Source organism: Polypterus senegalus, chromosome 2 (genome assembly GCF_016835505.1).
Source record: "Polypterus senegalus isolate Bchr_013 chromosome 2, ASM1683550v1, whole genome shotgun sequence".
Lineage (NCBI taxonomy): Eukaryota > Metazoa > Chordata > Cladistia > Polypteriformes > Polypteridae > Polypterus > Polypterus senegalus.
In genome coordinates this window covers 312,598,818-312,626,524 of record NC_053155.1, presented here as the reverse complement: position 1 = coordinate 312,626,524, position 27,707 = coordinate 312,598,818, and the positions used below count along the sequence as shown (strand labels likewise).

General features: G+C 43.6%; 1 protein-coding gene across 2 annotated transcripts in view; it reads left to right on the top strand.

Moving 5' to 3' along the window:
- Positions 1–27,707, top strand: part of myo16 (myosin XVI) — a 743,507-nt gene that overhangs the window by 399,888 nt on the left and 315,912 nt on the right. For both annotated transcript variants that reach the window (XM_039745919.1, XM_039745918.1), the window contains exons 19-20: positions 4,633–4,704; positions 22,819–22,960. In XM_039745919.1, coding sequence (XP_039601853.1) covers positions 4,633–4,704; positions 22,819–22,960 — 214 coding nt within the window. The remainder of the gene's footprint in view (positions 1–4,632; positions 4,705–22,818; positions 22,961–27,707) is intronic.

Below are 27,707 nucleotides of genomic sequence, written 5' to 3'. Positions count from 1 at the left end.
CATAAAGACATAGCAGCACTGGAGGTGGTGCAGAGAAGAGTGACCAGGCTGATTCAGGGCTACAGGGGATGAGTTATGAGGGGAGATTCAAAGAGCTGAGCCTTTATAGGAGATGAAGAGCAGACCTGATTGAAGTGTTTAACATGATGAAGTGAATTAGTCCAGTGGATCAAGACGGTGACTTTAAAATGAGTTCATCAAGAACACGGGGACACATTTGGAAACTTGTGAAGGGTAAATTTCACACAAATATTAGGAAGTTTTTCTTTACCCAGAGAACCACACTGAATAAGCGACCGAGTCGTGTGGTAGACAGTAGGACTTCAGGGACTTTCCAAACTCGACTTGATGTCACTTAAGAAGGATTAAGTGGATAAGACTGGCGAGCTTTGTTGGGCTGGATGGCCTGTTCTCGTCCAGATTGTTCTAATGTTCTAACTGAGCTAAAGTGCTAAACGTCAGGAGGAACCTCCAACCAACTCTCATTTGGTTCATAAAATGTTTATGAGTGTTTTTGCCCCACCTAGTTGTTTCCAGAGCGACCCCCAAACACTCTGCAGTTTCTGACTTGGATGTTAAACAATCTGTGAACCTAACCCCAATCTTTTTCAGTGGTTGCTTCCTGTAGGTCAGTGTCTCCCATTTTGTATTTGTAACTGGCACTCCTTTTGTCCACATTCTATAGATCTTGATTGGCTGAGTGATCTGAGATGGTTTTCTTTATAGAAAGATGATGTTGTCACAAAAGTAGACGCAAAAAGTCAAAAAGGTTTGGGCCAACCACCCGTATATTGTTACAAAAAAGGTATAAATTAGGCCACTGATATGCATAGGTTTGAGTTCAATATGGAACTGATGGTATGGAGGTAAGATGGCTGCTTTAAAGGTCAGAACAGGAAATTAGGTCATCTAGGCAGAACCGGAAGGTTCCTCCTCCATGAGCTCAGACCCGGACGTGACGTAAAAAGGGATGGAAACCGGAAGGGTCTTCATGCATAGGTTCGTTACCAGAAGTGATGTCATCACAGGGCCCGGAACCGGAAAGTGACATCATCACAGGGCCTGGAAACCAGTGCTCTGAGATGGTTTTCTTTATAGAAAGATGATGCTGTCACAATAAGCAGACACAAAAGTCGAGAAAAGTTTTGGGCCAACCACCCGTATATTGTTACAAAAAAGGTATAAGTTAGGCCAGTGATGTGCACAGGTTTGAGTTCAATACGGAACTGATGGTATGGAGGTAAGATGGCGGCCAGAAGAGGAAATGAGGTCATCTAGGGTGGAACCAAAAGGGTCGTCCTCCATAGGCTCAGACCCGGACGTGACGTAATCAAAAGGGCTGGAACCGGAAGGGTCTTCGTCTATGGGTTCGAGTCCGGAAGTGACATCATCCTAGGGGCCGGAACTGGCAGTGACATCATCACGGAGCCCGGGAAACCAGAAGTGAAGTCATCGGGGTCAGGCGGTGTGCAAGTAAGTGAGAAAAAGAGTTAGTGCACTCCGCTACCCCCTGATCCGGTGTGGAATTACTTTCGTTAAGCACACGTGTGTGGACAATGCATAAAAACAAATAAAACTAATACAACAGATAAATGAAGGTAGTGTCCCATCTGGGGTCGTTCCTGCCTTGTATTAAATGCCACCAGAATAGGCTCAGACTCCACAAGACTCTTGATTAGGGAAAGACATTGTCAGGAAAATCCAAGTATGAATGAACTTTCCAAAGTCATCAACTCAAAATGTTGGTCCCCAGCTCTGTCAGAGTTTGAAATACGCCAACTTTGTTAATGTTTATGTACGTATGATTACAAACGAGTACCCTTGCAAGGCGCTTTACAATAAAGCTCTGCACGTTTTAACGTTTTTTCGGTCCAAAAAACACTCAGCCTGAGAGTAAACATTTGCACAGCTGCCCCCCAACTAACGAGCTTTAAAAGCTTTACGCTTTATGGATCTGTCCTCAGTCGACCCCTGGCTAACGGCTGTGATTTGTGGCCTTTCACTGATAATGGCGGAGTGTGTAAACTGGCTGGTGTGCCTCAGGAAGCCGCGCTCGTCTCCCTAGAGTGGCTTCGCTCTAAGTGGCATCGTTTAGTGCAACTGCAGAGACAAATAATTGCAAGACGGCTGTTAACATTTAGCCGGCATTTTTGCCGCACTCAGTCGGGATCAATGTTGGTACCTGCTGACTGCTGCTCTGCGGAGAGAAGTGGACGAGAGGCGTATCACCGGCCTCAAAGTAAAAGCGCGAGCCGCCTCAATTTGGGGTGCTCATGAGAAATGTATTGATTTGTTTTTTTCCTGAGGTTGGACGTGTAAGATAAACGAGAAGAGTGGCATCGGATATTTAAAATATTAAATTGCGTCCTTCGATTTCAATATTTAAAGACTATATATTCTCAAGGTTAATAGAAATCTGCTGTTTTTCACCCTCTGATAGTGGGCTAGATTGCTATTAAAGGATCAAAAATCAAAAATAACATCATATTTGTAATCACTGACCTTGAAATATGTGAAAACGATACCCTACGTGCTTACGTTTGAAATTTATCATTTTTCACCCTCTGATTAAATGTCCATAGAGGCCTAGTAAACGATAACAAATCTACTATATAATAAAATGCCAAGGTCAGTGTGTGTATGTGTGTGTTTGATCCCTTGGAGCCTTCTGATTGGCCAGTTTGGCTCCGGTGATGCGATTGAAAGAGGAAGTGTGTGGGAGTATGACACACGAGGAGGAATAAACGCGTAGGAGAGCCGCCATCAATGAGGGGAAAGTGAGCAAGATACCTCGGGGTCTGAGAAGCAGACTTTACGGTAATGCGCTCAACAGAGAGATAATATGTATAATATATTGTGAAAGATGCCCCGGACTCAGACAGACACAGAGACAGCCAGACGTCGAATAAATACACGCTTTTTATTTTCTTTTCACCGCACACAACACCAATACACAAATCACCAGCCAACTTGGTCCTTATCTCTTTCTTCTGCCGTCTCCACTCCTCTCTCGCAAGCTCCATCCTCTTCCACACGATTCTGGTTCCCCAAGTGGATTGAGGCAGCCTCCTTTTATATTGCACCAGGAAGTGCTCCAGGAGCTTCCTGATTAACATCCGGGTGTGGAGGAAGTGCGGCATGCCAAGGCTCCAGAGCTGTATGGGAGCCCCCTGGTGGTGGCCATGGACTCCTAAAGGGTTGAGCTTCCCATATCCATATCCATGGCCTTGATGCAATCCAGGGGTGCTGCCCTCTTGCACCCCAGGGAAGATATTGCCCCTCTCCCGGTCCTTCACTTCTCCAAGTGTCCCGGTGGGACAAGGTACCTGGTCATCTGCCACACTATGTATTTATATGTATATACAGTCATATGAAAAACTTTGGGAACCCCTCTCAGCCTGCATAATAATTTACTCTACTTTCAACAGAAAGGATGATAGATAGATAGATAGATATATGAAAGGCACTATATAATAGATAGATAGATAGATAGATATATGAAAGGCACTATATAATAGATAGATAGATAGATAGATAGATAGATACAAAAGGCACTATATAATAGATAGATAGATATATGAAAGGCACTATATAATAGATAGATAGATATATGAAAGGCACTATATAATAGATAGATAGATAGATATATGAAAGGCACTATATAATAGATAGATAGATACAAAAGGCACTATATAATAGATAGATAGATAGATATATGAAAGGCACTATATAATAGATAGATAGATAGATAGATAGATACAAAAGGCACTATATAATAGATAGATAGATAGATAGATATTATGTCGGACAAAAAAGTGTAGTGACCCCTTATTTAATTCACCCTAAATTAATGCAGTGCCTCTCACACTGACAATAATCGTACATACAGTACATACTGTACAAGTGTATGAATATAATACACAGCCACACCAGCATACTGTAGGGTCCAGAAAGCTCACATGACTTTGTGTGTTGTCACCAGATGAAGAGACAAGCAAAGCAGGTACAGTTTGGTTCATGCCCTTTTGAAGTGCCTGGCACTCATCAACGCGCACAAGCTCAGCACATGCAGTACACATATCTGGAGTGTGCAGGAAGCACGAGGAAAGAGGAATATGGCACACATCGCACAGACTCAGTTTATCCAGGGTGAGGGATCATGTTGCCCACTTGTGAGCTGCCAGAATAAAACCTCTAATAAAGCAGAAGTGGAAGCAATGACTTTGTTTATCTCCATTGCAAAGGCGCCTGCCAGCCAAACCTGCAAATCCTCATCTCAGTTTGTGCTGTCAGGCGGGTGGGCCAGCAGCCAAAGCTAAGATCACCTTTAGGGGTCTCTGCCAGTTATAGGACAATGTCCGGGCCAGCAGCCTGCAACTCTTTAACAATGGTGCCCTCAGAGATACTCAAGCTGCTTATCTGTCCCAGCACACTGTGAGCAACACTGAGCAAGTACAGTCTGGACCTGCGTGGCCTGCTCTGCTATCAGGTCGTTCATCCCTTTTTGTTTCTCTGATTGAGGAAAAAATAAAACATGAAGTGGAAAAGTCATGACGAGCTCTTACTGTGTAAGTAAGAAGAGTGCTAGCATATCCATAACTTATTTAATTTTATTGTGTGTTTTGTCTCCAGTTGCTGGCATGCTGCAAGTCTCATCAGAGGACCTCGGATCTGCACTAACGTCTGATGTGCAATACTTCAAAGGTAAAGTCTTTTAATTGGGGCAGAAACTGGCATAGTCTAGGAATAAAATTCAAAAGGGCGGGCGGGTGCTATATAAAAAATACACCAATTAGCCACAACATTCAAAACACCTGCCTAGTACAGTACTGTGTTGGTCCCTCTGATCTATCTATCTATCTATCTATCTATCTATCTATCTATCTATTATATAGTGCCTTTCACATCTATCTATCTATCTATCTATCTATCTATCTATCTATCTATCTATTATATAGTGCCTTTCACATCTATCTATCTATCTATCTATCTATCTATCTATCTATCTATCTATCTATCTATCTATCTATCTATCTATTATATAGTGCCTTTCACATCTATCTATCTATCTATCTATCTATCTATCTATCTATCTATCTATCTATCTATCTATCTATCTATCTATCTATCTATCATATAGTGCCTTTCACATCTATCTATCTATCTATCTATCTATCTAGTTCACCACACTACTTGGCTGCTATCATTCTTCATGTAAAGAAAAACTTCCTCATGTTTGTGTGAAATTAACCCTTCACAAGTTTCCAACTGTGTCGCTGTGTTCTTGATGAACTCATTTTAAAGCCATCGTCTCAATCCACCGGACTAATTCCCTTCATAATGTTAAACACTTCAGTCAGGTCTCCTCTTCATCACTGTAAAGGCTCAGCTCTTTTAATCTTCCCTCATAACTCATCCCCTGTTGCCCTAGACTCACCCTAGTCGCTCTTCTCTGGACCACCTATAGTGCTGCTCACCAGTGTGTTATAAAGCTTGAGCAGAACCTCCTGTGACTTGTACTCCACACGTCAAGGCGCTATATAAGCTGACATTCTGTTAGCCTTCTTAATGGCTTCTGAACACTGTCGGGAAGGTGATAGCTTAGAGTCCACTATGACTCCTCAATCCTTCTCATAAGGTGGACTCTCAATTTTCCGACCGCCCATTATGTATTCAAACCTAATATTTTTACTTCCTATGTGTAATACTTTACATTTACTGACATTAAATTTCATTTGCCACAAATCTGCCCAAGCCTGTCTGCTATCCAAGTCCTTCTGTGACGATATAACGGATTCCAAATTATCTGCTAATCCACCTATCTTGGTATCATCTGCAAACTTAACCAGCTTGTTCTTCATATTCCTAAATCTAAATCATTTATAGATATTAACAATAGCAGTGGCCGCTGCACTGACCCCTGCTGGGCACCACTCTTAACTTCACCCAATTCTGATGAGGTTCCTCACACCATCACCCTCTGCTTCCTGTGTCTGAGCCAATTCTGCACCCATCTACACACCACACCCTGAACTCCCACTTCTTTTAGTTTGATGCCCACCCTCTCATGTGGCACCTCATCAAATGAGACAGATCAATGTTGCTCATTTCCCCTGGCAATGGTTTTAATGTTGTGGCTGAATGGTGAATGTTAACGAAGAAAGGTTTTGCTTTTTAAAATGGGGTTTTAAATTTGGTTAGGGTTGTGCTGTAAGTTTCCTTAATTTTGGTACTGGAAGTAAATAGTAGTTTGGAAGCAGTTCGTGCTCAGTGATGTGTTAGCACTCCAAGGGGTACCTACTTTTTTATTCTTGGATTAAATATACTCATTTTATCTCGTTTGACACACCAAGAGGGCTTATTAAGTCTTTGAAGTTACATACAAAAGTAAAGGCAATTTGAAAATTGTGCTTTAGCTGCAATGGATAAAAGCCGACACAATACAACATGTTTGTGATGGCTTATGGTGTGACAGATAGGGGGCGCTGTCATCCCCTTGAACCCTCAGACCAGACGCCAGACACCAGGTAAAAGTCCAATAATTATTTTTATTTGGAAAAAATAGTGCACAAGGCACCCACTATATTCATAAATCAATACACAATACTAAATCAATAACCAATCCTCCACACCCAGACGCGTTGTTCCCTTCCTCCCAACTCAGCTCGCCCGTCTGGGATCTCCCACAGTCTTTTATAGTTCATGACCTGGAAGTGCTTCTGATCCCTCAGATCATGTGACTATCCGGGTCAGGTGAAAACTCCTTTTCTTCGTCAGCCCGGAAGCACTTTATTTCTTCCGTCCACGTGACATGGAAGTACTTCTGGGCTGTATGGAAAATAAACATCTCGGTCCTCCCTGCAGCGTCCCCTGGCGGCCCCGACGTTATCCAGCAGGGCTGTGTACTAAAACTCCATAGTCCATGATGCCCTGCTGGAATTCGGGGCATCTCCTTGTTACAGGGAGAGCTCCCTCTGGCGGCCTGGGGGGTAGTGGCTAGGATGAATGGCCGGCCATAGTCCACAATGGGTAGTTTGAAGACGCACAGTACGGAGCTCTGCATTTAGTCTCGTTCAAGCCAAGGTCATTGCACCATTGTTGATCAAAACCCCGTAATGGGATTTCATTGGGCAGATGGAGTAAAACCTTCTGAAATTCAGCGGAGGATGTTGGCTCATTGCGGAAGTGAAAACAGCAGAACTCCATGACAAGTTTATGAATAGGTAGGGGGAAGAACAAGTCGACTGCCTTCATTACACGCACGAGCGACGTGGCGAATGCTTTCATCAGAGACGACCTACAGATTGCATTGTCCGTTATTGCTGCACATTTGGACATCAGCTATGGATCTGCACATCTCAGAGTGCCTGATGACGTGGGTTGTCGTAACGTTTGTGCAAAATGGGTACCCAAACAGCTTACTGATTGGCAGAAACTAACGTCCTTCAGTGAATTTCAGCAGGTCTCACTCCCTCTGCCCAATGAAATCTCATTATAGTGCGTTGTTCAACAATGGTCCGGTCCCACAGCGGGATGTCCATCTTCATTTCACTTTGGCTTCAACTAGACCAGGGGTCCTCAACTTTGGTCCTGGAGGGCGGTAGTGGATGCAGGTTTTCATTCTAACCCCGTTCTTAATTAGTCTCCCATTTTTGCTGTTAATTAACTTATTTTAAATTAATTTTAATTGACTAAGACCCCTTTAATTGTTTTTTTCCTTAATTAGCAGCCAAACAATAATCTAAAATATAAAGCAGAGTTGATGTACGTGTGTATGTGTGTTTGTTTGTCTGCCATACAAATCTTCATTGGGCGTCCAATCGCCACCAAATTGGGCATGGGGCTCCTTTGTGACCAGGAGGAGGTCATGGGGTATGTTTGGTTCGGAAAAATGTTTGTGGTGAGCCACAGGGCACCTTTTCACCGACACAACGTTCGGCACATGTCCCCCATACTTATCATCTACAAGATGGCCGCATGTTACAACAGGCGTTCACTGCGGCGCCATCTAGTGGCAGCGTTGGTCTCTGTGGGTCGCTCTTGACCCATGTTTCTTTAAATTGACAAGAGATGACGGAAGTGTCCAACTATGAGAAGGCTGACTGCTTTGAACTGCCGTATGGATGTAAAACTTGAACGACCCAGTGCGCGTGACCGGCGCACACACCCGCGTTTCCGCACGTCACACTCCCACACATGTATTTCATTCACCAACATCCATTATACGCAAGCTGTTTTGAACAGAGACTCCCTTTAAAAAGACAGCATCCTTTCCCCACCATTTTCCCCAAACGCAGTACCGGTTCTTTGTCACTTCTCTCTGTAGTTACCATCGCCAACGTCTGTTAGATGGCATCACGGTTCAACACAGATGCTCCTTACAAACACTGCACCCCTCCCCACCATTTTTCCCAGTACGGTTTCAGTGCTACTCTTTCTCACTGGCTTTCGATTGTGACAGATAGGGGGCGCTATCGCTCCCTTGAACCCCTGTCCAATACGCCAGACACCATATGAAAGTCCAAAAGTAGACATTATTCATACAGCACAGTGCACAAAGCACCCTCTCCTCCACAATACTCATTAAACAAACCAATAACCACAATAATAAACTCTCCACCACTCCCAGACGCGTTGCCCTCCTACCACCCAGCTCAGCTTCCCGTCTGGGAGCTGCCACAGTCCTTTTATAGTCCGTGACCCGGAAGTGCTTCTGAACCCTCAGTCCATGTGACTTCTTAGCACTTCCGGGTCAGTTCAAAACTCTTCTTTTCCTTCACCCCGGAAGCACGTCATTCCCCTTGTCCATGTGACTCAGACGTACTTCCGGGGCGTAGGGCAAATAATATTCTTTGCTCCTCCCTGCAGCTCCATCTAGCGGCCCCTGGTGTATCCAGCAGGGCTGTGGATGAAAACTCCATTGTCCAGGATCCTCTGCTGGTCTTCGGGTCACCTCGATGCTGCAGGGAGGGCTCCATCTGGCGGCCTGGGGGTATTGGCCGGGATGACAAGCCGGCCATAGACCACACCATATTTGTGGTGCTATTTGCTCTGTTTTCGACTGACAGTACGATTTCAGTGTTGCTCTTTCTTACTGACTGGTGCTATTTGTTCGCTTTCCGACGTATTGTAAATAACATAAATTCATCTTACCGTGGTGCTTATTCCGTACGTAATACCATGTAATACATTATAATTGTCCTGCTTTTCACTAATATACCCATGCCACCGACAAAAAGACGTAGAATTGGAAGGTCCATTTCAGATGCCACAAGAAAGTCTATTTCAATTTATTGTTTATTTCATTTGGGAAAATCACCTGTTAAAGATTCCCAGGAAACGCCGGGTACTCCTGCTAGTAACATACAAAATGAGTCAAAAACAACTGGTGACCATCATACAACATCTGAAAATAAAGAAAGGTGAAGGTTTCAGGAATGCTGATCTGCTCAGGACCACAAAACATTTTCCCGGTGCTCTTAGAAAAGAGGAAATCAACAGTTTCAGGAATGATCTGCTATTGCACCACAAGAGCAGCAAAAGCCACGAAATTAAAGAATGGGTTTAATTAACGACAAGACTCGGCACCTAATTAAGCAACCGGTTGGAGTGAAATTGGTCGGAGTTTAGTTGGTCTTCTGTTGGCTCCCTCACCTCACATTTCATTTCTGTTTGGGTGCCATTTAAGGAAGGAAATGAAGCAGAGGAGCGATGAAGAAATTCAGGGGAACAAGTTTTAAAAAAACAAATCCATTAAAATGAAAGGCAAAGAAGTTAATTAGCAGCAAAAACAGGTCACCCATTAAGAAAAGGGTTAGAATGAAAACCTGCAGCCAATGTGGCCCTCGAGGACCAGAGTCTGAGATCACTGGCCTAGAAGGTACACACAGGGCAAAAGATATCACATAATTTAAAATGTATTATTACTTGGCTTCATTGTAAATATACACTCACCTAAAGGATTATTAGGACCACCATACTAATACGGTGTTTGACCCCCTTTCGCCTTCAGAACTGCCTTAATTCTACGTGGCATTGATTCAACAAGGTGCTGAAAGCATTCTTTACAAATGTTGGCCCATATTGATAGGATAGCATCTTGCAGTTGATGGAGATTTGTGGGATGCACATCCAGGGCACGAAGCTCCCGTTCCACCACATCCCAAAGATGCTCTATTGGGTTGAGATCTGGTGACTGTGGGGGCCATTTTAGTACAGTGAACTCCTTGTCATGTACAAGAAACCAATTTGAAATGATTCGAGCTTTGTGACATGGTGCATTATCCTGCTAGAAGTAGCCATCAGAGGATGGGTACATGGTGGTCATGAAGGGATGGACATGGTCAGAAACAATGCTCAGGTAGCCCGTGGCATTTAAACGATGCCCAATTGGCACTAAGGGGCCTAAAGTGTGCCAAGAAAACATCCCCCACACCATTACACCACCACCACCAGCCTGCACAGTGGTAACAAGGCATGATGGATCCATGTTCTCATTCTGTTTACGCCAAATTCTGACTCCACCATTTGAATGTCTCAACAGAAATCGAGACTCATCAGACCAGGCAACATTTTTCCAGTCTTCAACTGTCCAATTTTGGTGAGCTCGTGCAAATTGTAGCCTCTTTTTCCTATTTGTAGTGGAGATGAGTGGTACCTGGTGGGGTCTTCTGCTGTTGTAGCCCATCCGCCTCAAGGTTGTGCGTGTTGTGGCTTCACAAATGCTTTGCTGCATACCTCGGTTGTAACGAGTGGTTATTTCAGTCAAAGTTGCTCTTCTATCAGCTTGAATCAGTCGGCCCATTCATTCACCTCTGACCTCTAGCATCAACAAGGCATTTTCGCTCATAGGACTGCTGCATACTGGATGTTTTTCCCTTTTCACACCATTCTTTGTAAACCCTAGAAATGGTTGTGCGTGAAAATCCCAGTAACTGAGCAGATTGTGAAATACTCAGACCGGCCCGTCTGGCACCAACAACCATGCCACGCTCAAAATTGCTTAAATCACCTTTCTTTCCCATTCTGACATTCAGTTTGCAGTTCAGGAGATTGTCTTGACCAGGACCACACCGCTAAATGCATTGAAGCAACTGCCATGTGATTGGTTGATTAGACAATTGCATTAATGAGAAATTGAACAGGTGTTCCTAATAATCCTTTAGGTGAGTGTATATATTTAGCTAGGAATCAACAAAGTGAGAAAATGAATCACGTATCTTATTACAGTCTTTTATTCCTGAGCTTTCAATACGTATCAGGTATCATCATCGGAGGAAAATGATGAGACATACAGGAATCAAAGGCAATGGATAGCAAATGAGGAAGGTGGGAGTAGGTGGGTGTAAGAGGTGTGGATTAGTAAGGTGGCGTTGTTCTTCTTTTCAGCCCTGCGTATGCTGGTTCACGTCCATATGTCTCTTAATGGCGTTTTCATTTGATAGGCTGTGGAAGATGCCAGATCAGACCACAGACAGAGACGCAGACTCACAATGTCCATGAGCTGAGACGTTTTTATTTTGCCTTTTCTTCTGCACACAGCACGGTGTACCAATCACCACAATAAGCTCAGTCTTTTTCTTTCTCATTCTCTCCTTCTTCACTGCCACCGCTACTCCTCTCTAGCAAGCTCTGTCCTCTGCCTCCCAACTCCCTTGATCCCTGAATGCAGTGAGGCGGCCCCTTTTTATGTTGTACCTAGATGTGCTCCAGGTGCTCCTTGATGATCTTCCTAGCAGCTCTTCCTGGTGTTGCAGAAGTGCTGCAGTCCAGGGCTTAACAAATATCCTGGCACCCCCTGGCGGTGGCCATGGACCCTCATAGGGTTGAGCTTCCAAGCTCTGTTCTCGTGGCCCCGACACCCACCAAGGGTGGCTGCCCTCTCGTGTCCCAGGGGAGATACTGCGGGCGAGGCAAGGGTCCCATCTGACCGTTACAAGGCTTAAAGCAGCCCGCTCTCTGGCACTCTTAATTTTTGACTTGAATCTCACTTGCGCCGTGTCCCAGTTAAACGTGTGCCCAGTTGAACTGGTATGTACAGTCATATGAAAAAGTTTGGGACCCCTGTCAGCCTGCATAATAATTGACTCTCCTTTCAACAAAAGATAACAGTGGTATGTCTTTCATTTCCTAGGATCATCTGAGTACTGCGGTGTTTTCTGAACAAAGATTTTTAGTGATGCAGTATTTAGTATGAAATGAAATCAAATGTGAAATACTGGCTGTGCACGAATGTGGGTCCCCTTGTCATTGTGCTGATTTGAATGGCTGTCACTGCTCAGTGCTGATTACTTGGTATGATGAGCTCGTGAAGCCTTGAACTTCATAGACAGGAGTGTCCAATCATGAGTGGTCAAAGGTATTTAAGGTGGTCGATTACAAGTTGTGCTTCCTTCCCTTTGACTCTCCTCTGAAGAGTGACAGACAGCATGGGATCCTCAAAGCAACTCTCCAAAGATCTGAAAACAAAGATTGTTGGGTCTCCTGGTTTAGGTGAAGGCTACAAAAAGCCATCTCAGAGGTTTAAACTGTCAGTTCAACTGTAAGGAATGGAATCAGGAAATGGAAGGCCACAGGCACAGTTGCTGTTAAACCAGCAGGTCTGGCAGGCCAAGAAAAATACAGGAGTGGCATATGAGCAGGATTGTGAGAATGGTGACAGACAACCCACAGATCACCTCCAAAGACCTGCAAGAACATCTCACTGCAGATGGTGTATCTGTACATCGTTCTACAATTCAGCACAATTTACACAAAGAACATCTGTATGGCAGGGTGATGAGAAAGAAGCCCTTTCTGCACTCGCGCCACAAACAGAGTCGCTTATAGTATCATCAGTCACAAAGTTGAAGTCACGCAGGGGTTGGATATTCTAACAAGACAAGGACCCAAAACACAGTTCGAAATCTACAAAGGCATTCATGCAGAGGGAGAAGTACAATGTTCTGGAATGGCCGTCACAGTCACTTGCCTTGAATATCATGGAAAATCTATGGGATGATTTTTAAGCAGGCTGTCCAGGCCTGGCAGCCATCAAATTGAGCTGAACTGGAGAGATTTTGTATGAAGAATGGTCAGAAATACCTCCATCCAGAATCCAGACACTCATCACAGGCTATAGGAGGACAGCGTCTGGAGGCTCAAAGGAGCAAAAGGAGGCTCAACTAAGTATTGATGTCATATCTCTGTTGGGGTGCCCACATTTATACACCTGTCTAATTTTGTTATGATGCATATTGGATATTTTCTGTTAATCCAATAAACTTAATGTCACTGCTGAAATCCTCCTGTCTCCATAAGGCATGTCAGATATTAAAAGGAAGTTGCTACTTTGAAAGCTCAGCCAATGAGAAACAAAAATCCAAAGAATCAAGAGGGGTCTCCAAACTTTTTCATATTACTGTACCTACATCAGAGACTGTGGGTGCTTCCATCTGACAGCATTGTGATGTTCGTGTATACGTGTTGTGAGTGTTTCAGATGTTTGTCCCACATATATTATTTTTTCTCCAGCCGTCTGGAGTTTTTTCTTGTTTTTTCTGTCCCCCCTGGCCATTGAACCTTACTCTTATTCAATGTTAATTAATGTTGATTTATTTTGTTTTCTTATTGTGTCTTTTATTTTTCTATTCTTTATTATGTAAAGCACTTTGAGCTACTGTTTGTATGAAAATGTGCTATAGAAATAAATGTTGTTGTTGTTGATATACAGCTAGGCATGCACTGCATGGCATAGTGTACACTGCGCTCTGTGTTTGTGCTGCCAATTACTCGTTCTTAGCATTAATAATATGTTAATTAATGCTGAAATACTGTATATATATATATTGTAGCGACCTGGGGTCGAGTCTTGAAGTTTTTAAAGCCGATCGCTGCCGTGCACCTTTCCCAAGCTGTCGGCTAGCGGATTGCCAGCGTTAAACACGCAGCTGTACCCAGCTCTTTAAGTAACGAGCACTCGTGTCCCATACACCGCACGACTACGAGTGTCTCGGCAGCACGCAGCTGTACCCAACTTCTCAAGTAACGAGCACTCGTGTCCCATACACCGCACGACTCCGAGTGTCTCGGCATCAATTGCTTAGATAGAATCTTAGCAATGAATAACAGCTCTGTCCTGTTGTATCTCTTTATTCACAGATAGCCAGTAACAAAGCTCGACATTATTGCACTGCCATGGTCAAGGTCATGCACGAAGACACATTTCACATAACCGGTACTTTTTTACAAAATAAATAACCCCGGACGGCGATGACCCAAACCCACCTAACTAAATGAAAACAAACACAACAATTATTTACAAGTTAAGACATTAATAAATTCAACAGGAAAAACATTATAAAAAGCAGTGAACGTACAACCTTCCCACAATGCATCACTCCGGCAGCGCTGACTGCCGGGTCGCTACAATATATATATATATATATATATATATATATATATATATATATATATATATATATATATATATAGAGTTGTGTTTAAAAGTTTGTGAACCCTTTAGAATTTTCTATATTTCTGCATAATAAAGTATCTATCTATCTATCTATCTATCTATCTATCTATCTATCTAATTTGACCTAAAACATCATCAGATTTTCACTCAAGTCCTAAAAGTAGATAAAGAGAAACCAGTTAAACAAATGAGACACAAATATTTCATTTATTTATTGAGGAAAATGATCGAATATTACATATTTGTGAGTGGCAAAAGTATGTGAACCTCAGGATATCAGTTAGTTTGAAGGTGAAATTGAGTCGGTGTTTTCAATCAATGGGATGCCAATCAGGTGTGAGTGGGCACCCTGTGTTATTTAAAGAACAGGATCTATCAAAGTCTGCTCTTCACAACACATGTTTGTGGAAGTGTATCATGGCACGAACAAAGGAGATTTCTGAGGACCTCACAAAAAGAGTTGTTGATGCTCATCAGGCTGGAAAAGGTTACCAAACCATCTCTAAAGAGTTTGGACTCCACCAATCCACAGTCAGACAGATTGTGTACAAATGGAGGAAATTCAAGACCATTGTTACCCTCCCAGGAGTGGTCGACCAACAAAGATCACTCCAAGAGCAAGGCGTGTAATAGTCGGCGAGGTCACAAAGGACCCCAGGGTAACTTCTAAGCAACTGAAGGCCTCTCTCACATTGGCTAATGTTCATGTTCATGAGTCCACCATCAGGAGAACACTGAACAACAATGGTGTGCATGGCAGGGTTGCAAGGAGAAAGCCACTGATCTCCAAAAAACATTGTGCTCGTCTGCAGTTTGCTAAAGATCACGTGGACAAACCAGAAGGCTATTGGAAGAATGTTTTGTGGACGGATGAGACCAAAATAGAACCTTTTGGTTTAAATGAAAAGCGTTATGTTTGGAGAAAGGAAAACACTGCATTCCAGCATAAGAACCTTATCCCATCTGTGAAACATGGTGGTGGTAGTATCACGGTTTGGGCCTGCTTTGCTGCATCTGGGCCAGGACGGCTTGCCTTCATTGATGGAACAATGAATTCTGAATTATATCAGAGAATTCTAAAGGAAAATGTCAGGACATCTGTCCATGAACTGAATCTCAAGAGAAGGTGGGTCATGCAGCAAGACAACCACCCTAAGCACACAAGTCGTTCTACCAAAGAATAGTTAAAGAAGAATAAAGTGAATGTTCTGGAATGGCCAAGTCAAAGTCCTGACCTTAATCCAATCGAAATGTTGTGGAAGGACCTGAAGCGAGCAGTTCATGTGAGGAAACCCACCAACATCCCAGAGTTGAAGCTGTTCTGTACGAAGAAATGGGCGAAAATTCCTTCAAGCCGGTGTGCAGGAATGATCAGAAGTTACTGGAAACGTTTAGTTGCAGTTATTGGGGGGTCACATCAGATACTGAAAACAAAGGTTTACATACTTGTGCCACTCACAAATATGTAATATTGGATCATTTTCCTCAATAAATAAATGACCAAGTATAATATTTTTGTCTCATTTGTTTAACTGGTTTCTCTTTATCTACTTTTAGGACTTGAGTGAAAATCTGATGATGTTTTAGGTCATATTTATGCAGAAATGTAGAAAATTCTAAAGGGTTCACAAACTTTCAAACACAACTGTATATCAAGAACAAAAGACAGAAACAGAAAGATAACTGCAAATGACCACAAACTAACAATAAGCTAGAGATTTTTTTTTTTTTTTTTGCTTATCGCTAGTTTGTGGTCATTTGTTGTATTTTGTTTGTGGTTATCATTCCTTTTATTGTTTGAGTAATGGAGGTGCAATGCATAGCATTGCTGGCCCACATCTCACACAGATCACATTTTTGGCCACAATTATCAGTCGGGCATAGTTGGCAGACACTTCAGGGTGGCCTAAAGGACCACTGCACTATTATAGTCCACTTAACATGACTACACTTCTTCCTTCCCCATTGACATGAATGCATTTCGGGGAGATCATTGAAGTCTGTGAACATATTCTGTGATTTTGTTGAACTTGTGAATTTAACGGGGTTCGCTCTTCACTGTTCATGACTATCGATGTCTCAGTTGAGGTCTGTACCCTTAGCTTCAGACCTTGGGGCATCAAAGGACTTGTTTTCTGCCTTGTGCCCATTGCTGGGTACCAGTCCTGACCAGTGGCATAGCTCATGTTTGTGCTGCTCGGGGCGGTGCTTCAATTTGCCGCCCTCCAACATATCTGAATATGTTAACCTATTGAAATAGAAAATTAAAATGACATATAATGAAAAAATAAGACACATTTTGAATAGATGTATTCATATATAGGGGCGGCACGGTGGCGCAGTGGGTAGCGCTGCTACCTCGCAGTTAGGAGACTCGGGTTCGCTTCCTGGGTCCTCCCTGTGTGGAGTTTGCATGTTCTCCCCGTGTCTGCGTCCAAAGACATGCAGGTTAGGTGGATTGGCGATCCTAAATTGGCCCTAGTGTGTATTTGGTGTGTGTGTGTGTGACCTTTGGTGGGCTGTTTCCTGCCTTGTGCCCTGTGTTGGCTGGGATTGGCTCCAGCAGACCCCCCGTAGTTAGGATATAGCGGGTTGGAAAATGGATGGATGGTATTCATATATAGAGAAACAGCAATAATTTTTCACATATAATTATTTATAAGTATCAACTAGACAAGAATATACTGTAGTATAGACTCACTGATAAGCCATTTTCTTATTATTAGTTTAATATAATTACGCCGCGTAAACCAGAACCAGTGTAGTGTACGAGTGGTAGGTGGGGATGTTTTCTGCGCAGAGCAAGAACGCATTGCGATTGATAACGAAACAAAATTATAACTTGTAAATGTTTGTCTTCCTAGAAATTATTATCGGTGTAATGTTTCTGTTTATTTTTGTTATTGCCTCATAAATTTCAACTGCTGCCAGTCTGAAAATTATTTTTGTGGATAAAACTTTTTTCATTCATGGGTGATATTTTTTCCAAACCCTTCTGCTTACAAACGAATTGTACTGAGCCTTTTGGCCAATCATGCCGCTCCCAAAACTGTGCCGCCCCCTCCGCCCGCCCCTAGCTACGCCACTGATTTAAGCAGTTCCTGCCTGGCAGGACATGACTTTGGCCTCCTTGGTATTTCTGTCTGGGTCTGCAGATGATATAAGAGTGTCCCCAAATGCCCCAAGCCAACGTGACAGGTACACAGCAGTAGGGGAGATGAGTTTCTGAAAATGCTGCAGAAGGGCTGGGCTCTTTGGCCTTATCAGGTCACTCTGCAGCACTTCAGACCTAATTATTCTGAGCGCTATAACAATACACCGTCAAGCCACAGATTTACAGCTGAAGGGCAATGTGACATTCCCCGTTTGGGCAGCTAGGAACACAATGTTTTTAGCGAGGGGCCTGTGAACCAACTGCAAAATGGGATGACAACGTGCTTCTAATGTTCCGCTCTTGGCGGTCACCCTGATAGCAGAGCTGCCTGCTGTGTTTTCAATCACAAACTCGTAGCTGACAGCAGGACATGACACTGGAATTAAAGCACCAAGTCATGGGTTCTGGCCCTGTCACTGTCCCCTCGCTTACCCTGCCTGAGCTCTCATTGTCAAAGATGTGGCAACAATCCATTGGACTATAAATGGATGCCGTGCAATACAGTAAGCTGCTATATTTAACAAAAAAAAAACGGAGACTACCGTTGGTGTCTGAGCCGTTATGTGCAGTAAGAACGACATTTGGAGGATATCATCTGACTACTCCTCTGCTCTTTGCAATTTGTATGTGCTTTGGCATTTTGTTTGCCCCCTGAAAAATATAGCGGCCTGCATAATGTTTTGGGACAAAATCACGTTTTTCCTTCGATTGACCTACCCCTCTGCTCCACAATTTAAAATGACAAATCAAACAGTTTAGACATAATTCAAGTGCACATTACAGACTTTCATTTAAGGGGATTTGCACACATTTTGTTCCCAACACACTTTTCCTACACAGTCCTCCCCATTTCAGGGCACCAGGGGCGGACTGGCCATTTCATGAAATAAATTTTATGTACTGGTTACTGTTTGACATTAAAATTAATTTTCTCAACTACTAAGCTACTAGGACGGCATGGTGGCGCAGTGGGTAGCGCTGCTGCCCCGCAGTAAGGAGGCCTGGGTTCACTTCTCGGGTCCTCCCTGCGTGGAGTTGGCATGTTCTCCCCGTGTCTGCGTGGGTTTCCTCCCACAGTCCAAAGACATGCCGGTTAGGTGGATTGGCGATTCTAAATAGGCCCTAGTGTGTGCTTGGTTTGTGGGTGTGTTTGTGTGTGTCCTGCGGTGGGTTGGCACCCTGCCCAGGATTGGTTCCTGCCTTGTGCCCTATGTTGGCTGGGATTGGCTCCAGCAGACCCCCGTGACCCTGTGGTTCGGATTCAACGGGTTGGAAAATGGATGGATGGATGAATGGTTACTGTTTGACATTAAAATTAATTTTCTCAACTACTAAGCTACTAGGACGGCATGGTGGCGCAGTGGGTAGCGCTGCTGCCTCGCAGTAAGGAGGCCTGGGTTCACTTCTCGGGTCCTCCCTGCGTGGAGTTGGCATGTTCTCCCCGTGTCTGCATGGGTTTCCTCCCACAGTCCAAAGACATGCCAGTTTTGGTGCATTGGCGATTCTAAATTGTCCCTAGTGTAAGTGTGTGTGCCCTGCGGTGGGCTGGCGCCCTACCCAGGATTTCTTTCCTGCCTTGTGCCCTGTGTGAGCTGTGATTGGCTCCAGCAGACCCCATGCCTGTGTTAAGATATAGCGGGTTGGATGATGGCTGACTGACAACTGGACCCAGTGTGCTAGTAATGTTTCAGGTAACAGTGGGTTGACCCAAAAGAATGACTTTAGTTTTTGACTCATTTAAGTGCAGGAAGTTTAGTGCCATCCATTGTTTTATATTGTCTTAGCACATAAAAAGGTTTGTCACAGACTCCATTTCACCCGACTGCATGAAAAGTAAATTTGGGTATCATCAGTGTAACAATGATACGGGATGTTATACTTGTTTAGTATAGAGCTGAACAGTAATACCATATGTACTCGCGTATAAGTCAGGTCTTGAAACCTGAAAAAGCGATTATAAAATCAGACTCCAACTTATACGCCCATTCAAAAATACGACACTTAAAACCATTCAGTGATATGATTTTCCAATGCTGGCCATGAGACCATGCCAGTTCGCAGAGCACACTTCGTCTTAGGCATTTTTCTTAATACATCTTCTTGTTTCCTCCAGTCTCACATCAGATTCTCAGACACATCGAATTTTGTTGCAGCAGTGCAGTTACCAACTTCTTTCACCACTTATATGACTATTACTTTAAAACCAGCTTCATATTTTCTTCTGATCGAACGTTCCATCGTTGATAAGGGATGCTCTTACGATAAAGGTGCAAACGTCACTTCGGAATAGTTTGGGTATTACCATGTGGTCACGTTGGCACAATACACAGAAACAAAAAGGCCGTGTGCTCTGTGGTTATTCTTTCAGGTGGGGGTTAGCATATCGTAATCTTTTAGACCAGGGGTGCCCACAATTTTTTGGCTTGCAAGCTACTTTTAAAATGACCAGGTCGGAATAATCTACCTACATTAAAAATGCTATACTGTATATATACAGTACAGCATATATATATATATATATATATATATATATATATATATATATATATATATATATATATATATATATTGTAATAATCTCAAGAGGAGACAGCACAAAGGTTTGGGGTTTTCCGGCCCCGTATATTGTAGACGATCCACAATAAATCAAAAAGAAAAAGCAGGTCAAAATATAAACTAAACAGTTCATATGCTGCGCGCAAACATGGCGTCGGCCATTTTATGAGGGAGGAGCTGGAAGTGGAGGAATGCTGGGAAGGAACCGTGAGGGATGCTGGGATCGATGACGTCAGGACAAGATGGCATAGGAAGGGCGGAAGTAACGTACTGTGGGCAAAGCTGGCTTATGGCGGCGGAGCGTCTTTTTTTCTGCAAGAAAGCACAGGGAGAATGTTAGTACCCCGCCATTCCCTGCCGGCGAATGTCTTCCCAGGTGTGTTAAAATCTGTCCACGGTCTCCTACTCTCGCGTGCGTGACTATATATATATATATATATATACACTGAGTATACTTTATACATAAAATATATGTTGTCTTACCTTGCATAACTGAATAACCTTTATGGCATAATAACAATTCAATACATTTATGGTCACTACAGTATTTGGATTTAATAATCGTCATGTGGGAAAAGGCTGACTTGCATAAATAAGTAGAGCCGAATAATGCAGTCAAGGAGCTTTGGAATTCAGCCGAGTGAAAAATGACGGCTGTCCGATTAACTGCGATTGTAGTTCCCTCTCTTTTCTCTTTCTCAGATCGCTTTTTGGAAGGAAGTCAGTTTGGTAGTTTTTATGAACAGTTCGAAAGTGCCTTTCCACATTTTCCTTCTTTGGAATAGCAATGATAGATTGACAGATCAGACAAACGCACTTCGATTGTGACGTTGTGAGAAAAACCAATCCTCTTCCAATTCCACATCCAGCCCATACCCTCCCCAAACAATTTTTTTTAAAATCCCTTCTTTAGTCGATATAAATTGGAAGGCTAACTAGATCTCAGCCGGAGTTTTGCAGTAGCTCGTGCGTTTAATTGTGCGTGTGAGATCTCAGACTGGCCGCCCTGTATGTCAATCAAGTGGCAAACGCCATATGGAGGATATATGATAGACTAACGTTTAAAAATTTTTATTTTGATTGCAACGCGATCTACCTGCACTACCTTTGTGATCTACCGGTTGATCGCAATCGACGCATTGGGCACCCCTGTCTTAGACCAATAGCGTGAGTTCTCCGCATTCGACTTATATGGCCGACATTATAAAATTCCGGAAATTATACGGTAAAATCAAGCCCTGACTTATACGCAGGAGAACCTACACACGATTATATACGGTAAATATAAAGAGAAGAGGACCGGACCTAAAACAGACCCCTGTGGTACCCCACAGGTTACCAAAGCAGTAGGAGACATTGAACTACCCATATGTACAGAAAATGTCCTGCCATTGAGGTAATTGGCACACCCTTTAAGAGCAGTATTATTATTATTATTATTATTATTATTATAACACTGCTGTCATGGGCTGCATCAGGAGTGTGCAGGAGGAGGAGTATAGGAACCTAATCAAGGACTTTGTTAAATGCTGCAACTCAAACCACCTACAACTGAACACCAGCAAAACCAAGGAGCTGCTGGTGGATTTTAGGAGGCCCAGGCCCCTCATGGACCCCATGATCATCAGAGGTGACTGTGCAGAGGGTGCAGACCTATAAATACCTGGGAGTGCAGCTGAATGATAAACTGGACTGGACTGCCAATACTGATGTTCTGTGTAAGAAAGGACAGAGATGACTATACTTCACTAGAAGGTTGGCATCCTTCAACATCTGCAATAAGATGCTGCAGATGTTCTACCAGACGGTTGTGGTGAGCGCCCTCTTTTACGCGGTGGTGTGCTGGGGAGGCAGCATAAAGAAGAAGGACGCCTCACGCCTGAACAAAATGGTGAGGAAGGCAGGCTCTATTGTAGGCACGGAGCTGGACAGTTTGACATGCGTGGCAGAGTGACGGGCACTGAGCAGACTCCTGTCAATCATGGAGAATCCACTGCATCCACTGAACAGGTCCAGACAGAGGAGCAGCTTCAGTGACAGACTGCTGTCACCGTTATCTATCTATCTATCTATCTATCTATCTATCTATCTATCTATCTATCTATCTATCTATCTATCTATCTATCTATCATATAGCACCTTTCATATCTATCTATCTGTCATTATTATTATTATTATTATCATATTTATGGTAAAGCCTTATTGTTAAATCGCGATATCATTCATTCCTAGTAACTAGGATGGGGTGTAAGACACTTTTTTTTTTGTTTCTACTTTTTCTCATATCCTACTCTTCTTATCCTAGTCCTACTTTTAGTGCAATTGCTAATAGTAATTCTGAGGCGCCTGATAAATACGGGCCCTTTTCACCATTTTGTGTTGGCCGTACAGAATGGGCCCACAGCAGAGTTCGTGCAATATTCGTTTGATTAAACGTTTTTTTTTTCCTTTCTTATTTCACCCTTTGATTGAAATGTCCCTACATGTGGCCCACCACGAGGCCGAGTCAGGTGATAGAATGCATGGCGTTGTTCAGAATGATTTCATTGTTAATACTTCATTTGCTCCCAAGGTACCCCACCAAAGATGAAACAAGAGGAGCAGCAAACAGCAATTCTCACAATGTATTAAACTCCGATCATTTCTTTTGTAGGAGATGTAATTGTGAGAAGACACACCGTTGAAATGGGAAATCATTACCGGGATCTCCTCGCTAAGGCCCTCTACAGCCGTCTCTTCAGCTTTTTAGTGAACAACATCAATTATTACCTCCAGAGTCAGGATGACAGCAGTGGGTAAGGAAATTCACGGCTCTTTATTTCTGCGTAGCTCGCTTCCCGTTGATGAACTCGGAGCGCCTCGCGCTTTTCTACATGCTGTGCATGAATAATTCATGAATGGATTTCCTCAATTTCAGTCCCATTAGGAGCTTCACAAGGTAAGATTTCATTTGAATTTCCCGGTTGCTCTCCTGTTTGGCTTTGCCGCCTCCAGACAGTAATGGAACTAAGGGTTGGATTTTATTATGAGTCAGCAAAGAACAATTCTGTAAAAGATTTACAGTATAATTAGGTTCACGATGTAACGTTTTAAGAGTTTAATAGCCTGAAGCGCTGGCCGTCTTGTGATAATGAGATCCATCCATGTGAGTCCATGCAGTAGTCCTGATGTGTTAAAGCAAAGGGTCTCAAATTACAGTCCTGGAGGACCGCCGTGGCAGTAGGTTTTCATTCTAACCCTTTTCTTAATGAGTGACCTGTTTTTGCTGCTAATTAACTTCTTTTGAATTCATTTTAATTGACTTGCTCTTGAAGACTCAGACATCTTAATTGTTTCTTTTTCCTTAATTAGCTGCCAAACAATAATGAGATGCAAAATGAGCCAAAAGATGACCAGCAAACTATAACACCCAGTGTAAATTTTGGCTACTTGAAAAAGTTGGCATTTATTTTTTAATTATTCAGTTTGATTCTCTCAGTGACATTCACGTGGTACAAAGAACTTGCCTCTCCCTCCCTGAGTTGATGGTATTTATCTCCATTCTTTTCACGAGAGCAGTGCTGTGGCTGCTGACTGCTCAGAAATGTTTGTTGTAGCGGCAATCCAAGATACGATGTCCCGTGACCGCTATCAGGCTATACAAAGGCAGGACCTTAGCAACAGACAGCTTTTGCACGTCACTTTTTCTGGCTAATAGACTGCTGTATTGCAAGGTAACTCTACTTGGCACCATAAAGTAAAATGGGACTTCCACTTGCAGCTAAGGTCACTTCAGTATGCGAACAATTCGCCGCGCTAGTGTGTAGATCTGACAGCACCGTGCTGACGGTGTACGAGCCTAAACTTTACACGAATTGTTACAGACTGAAATCAAAGGCTTCTTCTTTTTTGGGCACCCCACACACAGATAAGGAGCCTTGGCTTAAGCTGGGAAAACATTTTACCCCCGAACTAAGCTCTGCCAAGGCAGGAAATGGGATAGCAGGCTGCTTGTGCTGATCGGCACATTTACAAAACAAAAGACGCAGATGAAGAGGCGTGAAGGGATTTAAGGTGGGCCCGGATTACAAGTTTTTTTCGTAGGCTTCGGGAATTCTAGTGTTAAAGTAAGAGGGGCTATTGTGGGTGCCATTTCTGGTCAGAAATGTGACTGTCATTGGCAGGACTGCATATTTGTAAAACCCCATAAAGGGGGTGCTTTTCAGTCTCCCCAAACTCAACACGTTAGACAATGTCGGCATGGCGTGACCTTCAGGTGCAATTGGCCAATTTCAGAGCAATTCACATTTTAATTTACTTCATCTACATGTCAGTTATTACGTTTTTGTTTATTAAATAGTGTGACAGATAGAGGGCGCTCTGGTCCTCTTGAACCCTCAGACTTGACTCCAGACACCAGGTAAAAGTCAGAATGTTGACTGCACAAAGCACACCCCCTCTCCACAATACTCATTCAATACTCCGCAATAATCAATAATAAACTCTCCACCACTGCACCGCTCAACGTCTGGGATTTCCCATAGTCCTTCTATAGTCCCTGATCCAGAAGTGTTTCCAATTCCCCAGTCCATGTGATCTCCTATCACTTCCGGGTCAGATAAAAAGTCTTCTTCTTCACCCTGGAAGTATGTCACTTCTGTTGTCGCTTTGCCTATGACGCACTTCCGGGTTACTCTCTGGGCCTCTCTTCAGCGTCCTCTGTTTGCCCCTGGGGTATCCAGCAGGGCTTTAGGGGAAAACTCCATAGTCCATGATTCCCTGCTGGTATCCGGGGCACCTCCATGCTGCAGGGAGAGCTCCATCCGGGCCTGGGGGTATTGGCCGGGATGACAAGCCGGCCATAGACCACAATAGTTTTGTAACAAGAGTTTTATTCAAAAGTAATGGCAATGATAGAATGTATTAGTAGACTGCATAAAGTCAATGCATTTTAACAGCACTTTACAATGGAGTTCAAAAAGGAGCTCAAAGAGGCCTGTGGTGGCGCAATGGCTTTCATACACGTCACGTTCACTTTTATCTACACTCTGCACACGTTAAGTATAAGATTAACAGCAGGTCAGGTCACTTGCAGAAGTTCTCAGATGATTCTGTACTTACCGGGTGTATTGATAAGGGGGAATGAAACAAAGGAGAGTAGTTAGGGGGAGAACTAGGAGAACTGTCTGCAGCTTAACATGAGAAAATCCAAGGAACTGCTTGCTGACTTTCGCCTCACCAATGAGCCTCTGTGCCCGGTCATTATTCAGGGAGTGAACGTGGAGGTGGTGCACTCCTACACGTACTTGGGGGTCCACATTAATGACAGAGTGGACTGGTCTCAGAACACAGAGGGACTAGAAAAGGAAGGGCAGTCTGCATTCCTTTAATGTGGATAGTGACATCCTTCACATCTTCTATAACTCTGGGATGGCCAGTTTGGTGTGTTGGGCTGGTAACGTCACTTCAAGGCAGGCCCACCGAATCAACAAGCTAATTAACACTAGAATCCCTGAAGCCTACGAAAAAACTTGTAATCCCAGGCCCCCTTAATTTCCTTTGCACCGCTCCATTAGCGTCTTTTGTGTTGCAAATGTGTCGATCAGCACAAGCGGCCTGCTATGCCATCCCCACAACTGACGCAGCTCAAACAGCACAACAGATTCTTAGAGCTCAAGTGTGTTTATCTGGGTGTGAGGTGCCTGGAATTGTAGAGAATGAATAAAAGATCATTATTTGGAATACAGGTAGTCCCCAGGTTACGGACATCCGACCTATGACGTTTGAACGGGGCCGCAGCTGCGACGCATGTGCCTCAGTAACTTCAGCCTGGGGACACTGCAAGCGGTGGCTGGAGGGGGGCGATTTCGCTGCTCACGCAGTGTAGTGTCCCTCGGACGGCTCCCGGCGGCAAGTGGTGACCTGTGGTCCATAATCACCGGGGCCACAGCTATCACTCGTGTGCAGGGCGGAGGCTTGATGGGGCGGTTTGCTGCCCGCCCACTATGCCGCCACAGCTACTCCTCCTGACTGGACGCAGGCTGGATGGAGCGGAGGGGGACGTTTCACTGCCCGCCCACCACACACGGCTGCCCCGTTCGTTCTCGGTGAGTGGCTGGTAATGCTGCAAGCGGTGATCCAGTTGTGGCTGAATGGAGGCCATTGAGGCTGAATGGAGTGGTGGGGTGCAGCATTGTAGTGTGTCTCGGGTGGCTGCCTGTTGAATGGGGGTGATAGTGGGCGATTAACTAAACGCCTTTGGCCGCACCATGTTCGGTCTCGGTGGGCGGACGCTGCAGGCAGCTTACTGTAGTGAAGGTGACTGTGTGGTGGGCGAGTGATGAACCCCCCCCTCGCCACCCCCATTCATTCTCGATAGCCAGCCTGCTTGTACTGTTACGCACATAGCAGGAAGTCGTCTCTCGTTCAGTACACCAGACGTGTTGACGACGGGTGCCTTCCTGCTGTGATTGTGTGTCCAGTGCTGTGCAGAAGAGCTCATCTTAACCTTTTATTTTCACCCTTCAATAATGTCTCTGAAACACAAATCTGATGCAAGTGCTGGTGATACAGTAAAGAAGAGAAAAACCATCACCATGGAAAGTAAAGTAGGAATTAAAAAAAGGTCAGAGAGAGGTGAAACTCCATCATTCACTGGCAGAGCACTTGGTTAGAGTTGGTCAACAATAGCATTTATTAAAATAATGGACCTGTTCCGACTTACATACAAATTTAACTTAAGTACAAACCTGCAGTCCCTATCTCGTACGTAACCCGGGGACTGCCTGTATATATATTACATGTGTGTTCTGTGTCTACAACGATCTGTGTAAATGTAAGATGAAAGGAAATGCAAGGCAGGAATTGTCGAACCCATAAGTATAACAGAAATGTTTTTTAATATTTTAGTAATAATTGACAAAATATAGGCTTTAAGTGTATAATGTGTGGAGACTGAAGTCCAAATATGAAAAAAACACTTTCACAAAAGACACAGATATAACAAAACAAGTGCTCTTTTATTCAAGAACATAACCGCAGAAAAGAAGTTGGCTTAGGGTACAAAGTATCTATGTCTGCATGGTTGGTGCAGCGGTAAAAACCGCTGTCTCATAATCAATAGGTTGTGGGTTCAATTCCTGGGTCCTTCAACATTTACCAATTTGAGTAGTGAACTGCTGTTTTTATTACTATCTTATATATAAAGCAGACTGTAACAGTCTTGCGGTCTTGTATGTACTGTATGTTGCTGCTTAGTAAACCACAAGGGGGTGCCAGAGAGCCCCAGACACAGCAATACAGCCCACAATATAAGAATATAAATACAATAAAGTGTTTTTATTCCACAAAGCACCTTCCAATGAACACCTCTACAGAAATTAGCCACAATCTTATATAGAAAGCAGACTGTAACAATCTTACGCTCTTGTATGTATGTATATTATCATCCAGTTGACGCTCGGAACATTTCCGGTGTGCTCCGTAAAAACAACCGACAGTTTTATCATGAAAAATCTGTAGTATTATTCATTTGTCAGTTAATATTTGTTAACTATGTTTTCA